General features: G+C 41.0%; 1 protein-coding gene across 1 annotated transcript in view; it reads right to left on the reverse strand.

Moving 5' to 3' along the window:
- RNF17 (ring finger protein 17) overlaps positions 1-6,707 on the reverse strand; it is a 45,399-nt gene extending 38,692 nt beyond the window's left edge. Inside the window, exons 1-2 of the mRNA XM_044441808.1 lie at positions 6,669-6,707; positions 4,638-4,781 (exon numbers count right to left, since the gene is read on the reverse strand). Coding sequence (XP_044297743.1) covers positions 4,638-4,781; positions 6,669-6,707 — 183 coding nt within the window. The remainder of the gene's footprint in view (positions 1-4,637; positions 4,782-6,668) is intronic.
- Positions 6,708-12,473: the final 5,766 nt, after the last annotated feature.

Here is a 12,473-nt window from a genome sequence, read left to right on the forward strand (position 1 = left end):
AGGAGCTTAACCCATCTCATACAAAGGTGGGTGGGTGTTTCAGGAATATCATTACCAGAGTTGAATTATGAAAACCTTCAACCTTTGAAATGCAGAGATAGAAAGAAAATCATGTAGGCAGTATAAACCCCCTCCTTATCTTCCCTATATTGGCAGGCATAGCAAGGACAGACTTGGCACCTCTTTAAAATTCATTAAAATGTTACTTTCTTTTATTTAAGCTCTCTACTTATGTTATACTAAAGCAACTTATATTTATGACTGGTGGGATGGGGCAGAAAGTTTTATCCATAATATATTTATAGTTGTCTGGGCTGTGGTACTGCAATCAGTCATGGACTACATATAGGATACTTTTTAAGTTATTATGGAAGATGAGCATTAACAAACCCTGATACTCAGTTGTCCAAGAGAGAACTAAAAAAAATAAGGGGGGACAACCCCTTTTAGCACATCATGTTGTTTGTTCCTGGCTGGGTCTGGACCAGACTTATACATAGTGCTATCTGCCCTCTATTACTTTCCTCAGTAACAAACTGAAGAAAAAGATGCAACTAAAACTGTAATCACTGTTTAATCACTGAAATCATTTATAACATAACAACAACCCTGGGTCAGCCCAAGAGTCCATCTAGTCCAAAAGAATGTTGACACAACAACCAACCAATTGCCCATGCAAAACCCACAAGGATGCCAGTGCAGCAGCACCTTCCTGCCCAAATTCCCTTGCCTGTGTCCACACCCATCATTTAGTGAAACAGAATGTTCAACTAGTTGTTCTGAATCTGGTTTTTCTCACTTGAAATGGGACCAGCAAACAATGCGGAGAGTGAGTGAAGCAAAGAAAATTAAACTTAAATATAACATTTGTTGATAACTACCCAGAGAGCTTCAGCTATGGGGTTGTATAGAAGTTAAACACCACCACCACCACATCAACTTTCTTTGGGTATGTATCCTGAAAACAATGTATTCTTTCAAGTATACTAATGTTTGTCTTTAAGAAAAAAATAAGAAAATATACTATTGTTTTTAACATTCTCACAGGCATTTAAAGGCAATATTTACCATGTAAAGTGTTGACTATAACATTTAAGCTATAATGTGTGATTTTAATTTTAAAAACCTCCAATTTTAAAAACCTTTAATTTTCCTCCAAGCGGGTATTTCAGTTCAGATTATTTTGTAGCTATTGGTAAAATTTTGATATAGTTATGCTGCATATAAATTAACATGGATTACATTTTTAGTTCTGTTTGCTAAATAAAAAGCATTTTGTGTACTTATTTAAGGAGAATGTATTGGGGAGCAAAAATGAGTCAAGCACACATAAATGAGACAATGTTCAGAGCACTGGACAATTTTCCAGTTTACTTTTACCAGCAGACCCACATCATTGACTCATGCTGTTTGCACCAACTTCACAGTGCCCCTCCCATATATTCTTAAGTGTTCTACTGCAAAATCCCCTTTCATTTCCAAAGAAACTAATCTAATTACTTTTGCAGTATAGCTGTCTTTTTTACTTATCCTACTTGAGTTCTGAAACTTCAAACCTAAAAAAGTATACAAGTTGGCATACTATTACCTATGTTATTGAAAAATTAGTATCACAAATTAAAAAGGACTGCAGTTCAAGACTGACTTTTCGAACATTCATTTCAATAATTCTACACTAACCTATTGGAGGATTCTTCCCAGCCAAATTGTTTAAAGAAAAAAAGAACAGAAAAGTATGTTTATCTCTGATCAACTTCAGCATTGTTTATGTGGGCATCACCAAAAAAGCCATAAAGCTTTCTGGGTGATTTTGGACCAGTCACCAACTGTCAGTCTGATCTACCTTGCAAGGCTCTTGTAATGATAAAATGGAGAAGGGCCATATAAACCACCCTGGATTCTTGAAGCAAGTTCAGAAGCAGAATATAAATACCATAGACTAGTCAAGTCTGAGATCAATCCCTGGAGAAATTCTGGAGGAGGCTATGAAGCAGTCAATCTGCAAACACTTTGAAAACAATGCAGTGATTACTATAAGCCAGCATTCCTCAAGAACATATCCTGCCAGACTAATCTGATTTTATTTTTTGACTGCAAAATCCCTGAGTGACTGTGAAAATGCTATGGATATTATTTTGACTTCAGCAAAGTTTTTGACAAAGTGCCCTATTACAACCTAATAGCAAACTAGATAAAAGTGGACCATATCTGACCACAATCAGCTGGATCCAGAGTTGGATCCAGAGTCAGACACAGGGAGTGTTCAATAGAACGTTCTCAAACTGGGGAGAGTAATGAATGGGGTACTGCAGGATTTGGTCCTGGGCCCAGTACTCTTCAACATTTCTATTAATGATTTGGATGAGGAAATGCAGGGAACACCCATCAAATTTGCAGATGGCACAAAACTGGGTGAGATAGCAAATACCCTGGAAGACAGGAAGAAAATTGAAAGTGATCTTTCTTGATAGGTTGGAGCACTGGACTGAAAACCACAGAAAAAAATTTAAGCAGGAACAGATGGCAAGTTCAGTACCTAGGAAAAAGGTAATCAAATGCATTGTTTTATTTTTTATTTATTTATTTAAAACATTTCTATGCCACACCCATCACAACAAAGCCTCGGGGCGGCTCACAACATTGTTATAACATGGAGGATACTTGGATTAACAATACTGAGAAGTTTCTTAGAATTCTTGTAGATTAAAAGCTGAATATAAGTCAACAATGTGGCTGCAAATGCAATTTTGGGCAGCATTTATAGAAGGTACAAGCAGTCCCCAGGTTATGAACAAATTGTTTCTGTGAAAATGAAAATTTGCCTTTAAGTTGAACAGGTAAGATGGATCACATATAGTTAGCCCTCTACATTTCCAGGGATTAGGGGTGCAAGACCCCTGTAAAAGTGGAAAAATTAGTACTATCTCTACTCTTCCTCTGCCCAAACTCACCAAGGCCATCTCCTTACAATAAGGATTTCCCTCTCCAGATGGGCAGGGCAGAAAGGCATGCTTTGGAGGCCTCCCTCTCTGCCCTTTTGCTTCCCCTCTCTCTATGGTGCTGATGATTTTCTGCAATATTTTTTTCAAAAATTAATAGGCTTTATGGCAGTTTGTTCATAAGTACAGGTTGTTTGTAATTTGGGCATTCTTAGCTCAGGGACTGCCTGTATAACTTCAAATCATACGAAGTAATAGTTCTCCTCTACTCATGGTTAAGCCTCATCTGGAGTACAGTGTCCAGTTCTGGGCAGCACACTTCAAGAATGATGCAGACAAGCTTGAAAGGGTTCAGCGGAAGGCAACAAGTATGATGCAGGAACTGGATCAAAGTTCTCTGAGGAGAGATTGAAATAACTGAACATGCTTAGCCTTAAGAAGACTGTTGGGAGATATAGTAGCACTCTTCAAGTCCTTGAAAGGGTGTCACAAAGAAGGCCAGGATCTCTTCTTGTTCATTCCAGAGTCCAGGACACAACAGTATGATCAAGTTACAGGAAGCCAGATTCTGGCTGAACATCAGGAAGAACTTCCTGTTTGAGCAATAGGGCAATGGAACCAATTATCTAGGGAGGTTGTGGGCTCTCTCACACTAGAGAGATTCAAGATGCAACTGGACAGTCATCTGAGAGAGATGGTTTAACTTGGGAGTCCTGTACTTAGCAGAGGGTTGGGCCCAATAGCCTTCTTACCTCCTTCCAACTCTACTATTCTAGTACTAAATGTTCAAGTTTTGCCCAGATTGGAGTAGGTTGGATAGGCATCACCGTCTCTCAACCACATCGTCTCACCATGGTATGATTGAAAATGAAAGCACAAGTGCAGAAATGGCCTACTGAAGCTATAAAGTCCTCACACACTGGGCTCCCTACTGCCACTCCTATTCCCTTTGGGTGTGCCTTTCATGGGGTGTAACATAATAGGCTACAATCGCAAATTTCTCTTCCATACCCCTAAAACTAGAAATCCTTGGAAGACTGGCAAGATGCTCCCCCTTTCTTCTGCTTTTTCATGGAAGCCCCATTCAACACTCAAAGCACAAACGTGGACTTAATCCAAGGCCCCAGCAAATTCGACATTAATGACCCAGATATATTTTTCTAGGATTGTGACTCAACTCAATAGAGCTTGCTTCTGAGTAGGCACTCGTAGGTATCAGAGGATATGGAGCGCATTTAGGCTTTGCAAGCCACGAGGCCTGATCCTACGCGTGTTTGCTCCGGAGCAAACCCTACTGAGTTCAACAGCGCAGGATCCAAGTTGCAATCCTGGTCAGGCTGACTTGGCTGTAAGCCCCGTGGTCGGATCATATTCAGGTTTACTCAGCACCAAGACTCAGAACGCAACTAAGTGTGTTCAGGCAGAAAAGTCCCACAACATTCTCTAGCCAGCACGCTGGAAATTGCCAACTGTTTTCTAACTGAATACACACAGCATTGCGCTTTCTTAGCTTCCCACCGCTAAGTTAGCACTTTGCGGCCTCTGCTGGTCGTTCCGTACACGCTTCCTCGGAAACAAGTCTCACTGAACGGGGACTTACTTCTGAGAAGGAATGCTTACTCTGGCTCTGTTCTACGCTATGAAGCAGCCGCCTGCACCCCACCCTTCTGATTTCACAGCACGTGCACAAGCGCTTACGGGAGCACGACGTATTGGCATTCCGCGCTGCCGATAGCCCTCGAAACCATCTTGCCGCTGGATCCTGCCTCGGCCTTTCTGCACAAAATCCGAAAACGACGCCACTTTTACGTCTTTCCCGTACCGACTACACCTGTCTTCCGACTGTAGAAGCAAACTGACCGCTAAACAATCAACCACCTAACTGGCACGTGCATCGACTTCTTTTCCATATTTCTTGCGCCCGCCTGCCCGGCAATTTATCCAATGGTAACTTCCCGGCAGACTTTCTGCAGCCAATCGCTATATTTCGAAAACCGGCGCGGGAGGGGAGGGACGGATGGGCTTAAGGAAAATTCGGCTCTTAGCTAGGCTGGAAGTTTCCATAGGGGCAGTAGCAAATGGGAAGGAAGCAAAGGGATATGTTTTATAATGTGACGTACAAATCAGTAGGTATAATTTTCACGAGGTGTTTATTAATTACGAATTGATAGAAGTATGATTGTGAACGTCGTGATTTATTAGTTTTGCATTGTTCATTTTATTGCAATTTTATTTGCAGGATGTCGATGTTTTCTATTCTAAAACGGCTAGAGAAATTGGTTTTATCAATTAAGTAATTAAATGGCGGTCTTTTGCACATAATTACACAAATCATTTCGCAACATTAGTATTTGCTATTTATTCACATTTCGACCAAAAAAAGAATGGCTATGTTGATGTTGCAGCCATCTAAACTTGCCAGGTAGTGCAATTCTTTAACCATTAGCTGAAAAAGGTTCCAGGGAGGCTTAGAAAGTTCAATAATAAGCTAATAATAAATAATTGTTTTATATTGTATAAGTCCATGAGTAAAATATGTTTCTGTTGTATATCATGCCATCCTCACTAGCAAAAGTGGTAATTCTCTGAAGTGGGAGAATGCCCGACTGTCTCATTTGCAAGCCTTGCATTTTATCCCCCCCACCCCCAATCCTACAAGATGTAAACCTTACTAGGCAAGTTCATGCATACCCTCCTAATAAAGACTGGGATACAAAATATTATTCTATGCATTTCAAAAATGGTACTTTGAGAGTTGGGTTGGCCTATTTTTTTAACTCTACTTTCCCTCCCTTTGAAAAACAAACTTCTGTGTCATAATACAAACTGCTCTTGAAATTCCCATTTCAAAAGAGGTTTCTGTGCACAGCTTACAGTTCAGGACCTTAGCGACTTTAAAGAATACAGAATTAATTGTGTAGTTTGGGTCCATGTTATTTATTATTATTTCTGCTTTCCCCCTGGTTTCTGAAAAGCCTTTGCTCCTACAAGTGGACTGAGCCAGACATTGAGCTAGCTCAGCTAATGAAAAGATTTCATGCAACAATTCCATCCTTTTAATATCACTGATTTTTATATGAGTGTGCATGTATGATGTATTTATTTCCTGCCTTTTTATTCTACATGAGATGGCTTTTAACTGGTCATTTTACTAAGTTTTCTATTTCCAAATTCTTTGAGGGATTTAGGGTTAAGTTTAGGGTTTATTCTCATGGTTTTCTTTCCTTGCCTTTTTATATGTTCCATTACATTAAATTAGATAGTGCTGAGCAAAATGCACGAAGGCTTCATGCTACCATTTAAATATATCAGACTTGCTAGGAAAAAAAGAAAAAGAACAACAGCAACAAAATGCTAGTAACCACTCAGAAAGCTTTGACTGTAGGACTCTAGCAAATAAATAAATTCCAGATTATGCAGATTATCCCAGTCTACCCTCCTTGAGTCCTGTAGTGCATCCCCCTTGAGGCCCAGGTAGACCTTCCTTGAAGGCTCCTTGGCTGATGGGCTTTATGATGCTTATGGCACCTCAATGTGTCCCACTTCTCCACCATTCCCATCACTATCCTCTCCACTACTAGGACGGATGCCACCATTTTTGGTCCCCAGCCACCTTGCCCCATGACAATTCAAGGCTAAGCTCTGTCCTAGGAGCTTGACTGGTACTGGAGCTTCAGGCCTGAGTTGATTTGTTTTGCTACTGCTTTTTTACAGCTTCTTCAGTGTTACAGGGATCATGCTGGGTGCTCCAATGGCCACTACGGCCATGTTTACCTCACAAAGCCAGTCCATTAGAATGGGTGTTGCAATATTAAGTTTTGCTTTCGATTTTTAAAAAGGTAATTACAAATTTTGAACACAAGATGGCAGAATGGATTAGTGATCACTAGATTTTCTGAGAAATAGCTATTAACATTCAGCAATATCTGAATAATTTTGCTTACTTTGCCTTGCCCATTATCATCTCAAATGAGCCCACATTAGATAAGATTTCTTTTCTCAGAGACAGACACAGAAAGTGATCTGTTACTAAAAATGTTACAGTAGTTTTTAAAATCCACAATATTACTTTTCAAGGTGCAGTCCTATGGTTTCCCACATCTTCTGAGGGGGACACAGGATTCTTCAGAGTTGCAGCACTGCGGTTTTCCAAATCTCAGTGCTCAGCAGTGTACAGCAGTATCCTCCACAGCTAGTGCAGAAAGAACCACTCCAAGTGGGGTGTGCTGGCATTACGGAGACTTGCACCATCCATGTTTGCAGATTCGTATCGGTGTTTCAGCCTGCTTCCTTCTCATTCTCCAGGATGGCCAGAAACAGATGTCTAGATAAAATGCACAGGGCAAAAAATGGCCATGGTGGAGATGACTGTTGCTGGGCCTTGTTCCAGCCATTAGAGGTTTACATGCTTCTGTGGAGGATGGGGGATTGGCTTGCTTCATCAGTGGCTTTGAAGAAGCATTTCTGTACAGATGGATAGTTTTGTGTGGTTTTTTAAAAAATCAGATGTGTTAAATATTCTGGATGGCAAGGATATGACTCTCAATTATTCAGTAGTTCATGGGATCATATGAGCAAATGGTGTGGAATATACAGTGAGAAAGAAAATATTAACATATATTCATCCAATGGAGTCTTCCCACAGTCTTAGAAGGTGCTACTATATTCATAAGGTGAGCAATAAGCATTGATCTAGTTTAAGCTACTAGAAGGAATTATCCTGTGTACTTTTGACCTGGTTCCTTTTTCATAGTCAGCTTTTTCATCTCTGCCTTCACAGGATGGACCCAGAGTATGGTCTGAAGCCACAGAAGGCATCCGCCACATTGAACATAAACAGATCTGGGGCTGGCCTGAACATGGAGGGGAGACCACCTGGGGACTACATGTAGCCATTCTGAGTTCCTCAAGGAGAGAAAGGTGGGATATAAATACAATAAATAGATAATTTGGAAGAAAAATGCATGTTGTGTGTATCAAACTATCCAAGAAAAGAATTGAACACTTGGGTGAGAACCCCTGTGCATCCAGAACAATGTGTGGTTTGCACAATCATCTGCCATCCTTCCAACTTCCAAAAATGGTAAAAAGCAGAAGTGAACAAGCTGTATATGCATCTATTCTTGTGCATTTATCTATCATGTATTACTTTGTAGTTTCATTAGTGCATGCACACAGTTCTTCCACCAAATTCTAGGATCTTTATTGTCTGAACCAACCCATAGCAAGTTATGAGGAACATTCAGAAGAAGTTTAAAAAATCTAGATGATCTTATTAATATTAGGCTGTATAATTTCTTTAGATAAAGTCTGGGGAAAACATATATCAGGGATGCTTTACAGTCATTCAAAAAAGAAACTGAAGGCAAACCAAGCAGAAATGAAGAGCTGGAACCAAAATGGAACCTGCTGGGAGTAGGTGGTACCACATTGCAATGGTTCCATTCCTACCTGGCTGACCAATTCCAGAAGGTGGTGCTGGTGGATTATTGCTTTGTATCATGGCAATTATGCTATGGAGCTTCTCAGTGCTCTATTCTATCCCCCATGCTATTTAACAGTTACATGAAACGTCTGGGAGAGGTTATTAAGAGGCATGGGCTGAAGTGTCATCAATATGCAGAGGCTCTACCTCTCTTTTTTAAATCAAATCCAGGTGAGGAAGTGACCATTTAAAATCAGTGCCTGAGCTTGGTAATGGACTGAATGAGGGCCAATAAGCTGAAATGCAATCCAGCAAGACAGAGATGCTGTTGGTGGGTGACTTGTCCAGTTGGGAAATTCTCAACCTTTCCTGCATGGGGTTGAACTCCCCCTAGAGTTGGTCATTTAGGGATGCTCCTGGACCCAGTATTATGCCTTGAGTCACAGCTGGATTCAGTGGCCAGGGGCACCTTTTTTCAGCTCAGGCTGAGGTTGGATCTGATGGCCTTCATGTCCCCTTCCAGCTCTACTATACTATAATTCCAGCTATGTCCCTATCTAAACAGATGGAGTCTTACCACAGCGATCCATGCTCTGGTGACCTCTCATCTGGATTACTGTAATGCACTCTGCATTGGGTCTTCCTTTGAAAATGGTCCAGAAACTTCAGTTGGTTCAGAACAGGGCAGCATGGCTCATAACAAGGACTGGCCCATGAGATCATATCACGCCATCCTTCCGGCAGCCACACTGGCTACCTATCTAAATCCAGGCCTGCTTCAGAATGCTGAGATCCCCTAAACTGTTTGGGCCAGGATATCTGAAAGAATGCCTTTCTCTGTATGTTCCTACCCAGTCATTCAGATCCTTTGTGGAGTTCCCTCCTCAAGAACCAACCCATAAAGAAGTAAGAGGTGGTGACAGGCCACAGAGAAGGGCCATCTCTGGAACATGTTCCCCAAGGAGGGCAACTGGCACTGAATTGTTTTCTTTCTGGTGCCATGTGAAGATTTTTTTTTTACCAGATGCTGTAATGGATAGATTGGCTTTAATATTGCTTTTATGTGATCTGCTTTTATGCCATATACTAATTTTCTTAATCACCAGGAGTTCTCAAGTTGTTGTATTTATATTTATTGTTTTGTACTGTTTTTATTGTTGCTATATGTTTTTTATCTGTAAACCTCCCAGAAAGCCCTACACACTATGGGGTGGTATACAGATGTAATAAATAGATAAATAAATTGAAAGAATTGTTGCTAAAATGGCCTCCCTCCCCCCCTCTCCCTCTACCCCTCCCCCTCTCCCTCTCTCTCTCTCTGTGTGGGGCTCTAACCTTATATTTCCAACTGACTCCTGAGCCTTTGATTTGTGTAGAAGCCATCGGGAAGGTAGAAATGGTGACTGAGAAGAAGCCAGAACTGTAATGGATAGGCCTGTCCTAAGAACATAAGTCATGCTGAATGAGCCCAAGGCTCTTTTTAGTTCAATATTCTGTTGAAACAGTGACCAACCAGTCAATGGAATACTACCTGATGTTGCTGGCTCTCTTACATTTCAGCTGTTTTTAACTGGTTCCCCTTTTTTCATGTCGTGTCGGTAGGAATTTCTGCTACTATTTTAAGCATTCCAGAATTTTGGAAGGCATTTTCCTAGGCCCAGTTCTGCATTGTCTTTGACTTTGAGCAACCCTATAGATATTTTGGCTTGCAACTTCCATCTTTCCTTTCTCTAGAGTTGACAGGAATTATAGGTCAAATCAAAGTTTCTCACCCTTCCTTTATTTCAATGAGGCATAAGTATTATTAAAAGAAACCTCAAATAGTATTTTTGATTGCTGAGCCTTGAACCCCTAAACACAGGGGTCTCAAACTCAACTTACCTGGGGGCTGCTGGAAGTAGAGTCTGGGTGAGGCTGGGCCACATCAAGTATTCCACCACCGCCGGCGCTTTGAAGGCTCAGGGCCTTTCCCCCATGTCCTGCCCATCCCAGCAATTGGCCCGCAGGCCGTGAATTTGAGACCCCTGCCTAAACATATCCATGCAAGAAATTATCCTCTGTATTACCTATGAGTTTCTTGCAAATACTTAACCAAAAAACACACAGCAGGTATAGGACAGCTGAAATTTTTAAATTCCCTCAACATAAAATGTACCTAACACAAAGCCCCCCTGAACCAATTTGTTTAAAATATGATGTGATTCATCACCTCAGAAAGGGCTACTATGCCTGCATATTTGATCCGATTCTGCTTAAATAATGCAAAAAGATGTGGGCGTATTGTGATTTGCCCATATAACTAAATTGGAAATGCGAACAGTTTTCTTTATAAAACAAAGCAACATATGCCTATGAAGCAACAAAATAAAGCAGCTTTGTAAATAATGCAACAAATGCACACCTGAGCTTCTGATGATCGTGCAACCCTAATTAATCTTATGGGTGTGTCTTGGGATGAACCATACAAAATTACATCTTTTTTTGCTCTGTAAGTATTTGACTGAAAATACATGGTAGATAAACCCTTCTATGTTTTACCGCCAAGATAACAACTGTGTATCAATTAAAAAGTGCCACAAATTGGAAAGCCAGCCAAGTCCTTAGATCAATTTACCTAGGATGCAAATTTCTTGAGGGCAATAACATGAACCATCGATGAAGCTGTGGTAGACACTGAATAAATGTTCCTGGGCAAGGTTCTTGAGCATAAGATCCATCTAGTCCAGCAGCCCATACACATGGTGGCAAAGCGGCTACCCAATGGATCCTTCAAGCAGAATGGGGGTAGGACCTCCGCCTGCCCAGCTCCTCAGCAACTCAGGCATGACACCTAAAGGAGGAAGCACAGAACCTGCAAGGCAAGTAGCCACTGGTGGCTCTCTCCCTTCTGAATCTGGCCAATCCCATTTCAAAGCCATCCAGATTGGTGGCCATCACCACTTTCTGTGGCAGGAAATTCCATAGTTTAACTATATGCTGTGTGAAGAAATCTGTCCTAAACCTACCAATCAGCTTCATAGGATGACCCTGGGTACAAGTGTTAGGCTAGAGGGAGAAAAATGTATGCACTGGTAATCTCCACATCAGATTATTGCATTGCACTCTATGTTGGGCTGCCCTCGAAGGTTGAAGGCTTGTGCAAAACACAGCAGCCAGATTAATAACTGGGAATAGAAGGTCTGAACATATAACTCCAATTCTGGCCTGTTTGCATTGGCTGCCTGTATAGTTCCGATTACAATAGAAGGTACTAGTTTTAAGCTAGAAAGCCTTACATGCCTTGAGGCTTCAATACCTTCTAAGCTCAATCTACCCAGGCCCTATGATCTGCATCTATAGCCTTCCTCTGACTGCTAGCTCCAAGGAAGGCCCAGAAGGAGACAAGAAGGAGGCAGGCCTTTTCAGTGGTGGCCTCTCAGCTGTGGAATGGTTTCCTCACTGTGGCCCACCTGGCACTAAAATTGTCATCTTTCGGTGTCAAGTTTAAATTGCCCCTAGTCCCAGGCATTTTAGCAGTACATGATGGATCATGTCCATTGTTTTAATTGGGTTTAGTTTTCAATGGAACTGTTTTAGCTGTTAAAACTGTTTTATATTTTTGTTCAAAGGGTCTTCAAAAAGTTTCTGCACTTTTATATTGTATAAATATATATTTTTTGCTGGTGTCATTAAAAAGTTGGTATGACGCTGGAAAAATGCATCACAAAGGAAGGTGACTATGTAGCAAAGTGATGTAATTTGTTTATAAATAGAGTTTTAAAAAGTGTGGAAACTTTCTGAAGAACCCTTGTATATTGGGATTTTTAGCTGTTCTAAATTTGCATGCTGGAATTTTATACTGTGTTGTATTCTATGTTCTGTGTGATTAACTGTTGTGAACTGCCCAGAGAGCTTCAGCTATTGGGCAGTATAGAAATGAAATAAAAAATAAAATTTGAAATGTGTTATGTGATGTGCAACCCTACAAATACAACCCTAGCAATCCAAGACAATCCAAAAACCAGGCCCAGCACCAAGGGGACGGCATGGTGAGGCTGCAGAGACTGGTGGCAAGGACTTGCTGGAGTTTTTCCTCCTCTTCAGTATGGCAACCTGTTTGTTCACCTGCT

The sequence above is a fragment of the Varanus komodoensis genome, unplaced genomic scaffold (genome assembly GCF_004798865.1).
Source record: "Varanus komodoensis strain SLA01 unplaced genomic scaffold, ASM479886v1 scaffold4, whole genome shotgun sequence".
In the NCBI taxonomy this organism is placed as follows: domain Eukaryota; kingdom Metazoa; phylum Chordata; class Lepidosauria; order Squamata; family Varanidae; genus Varanus; species Varanus komodoensis.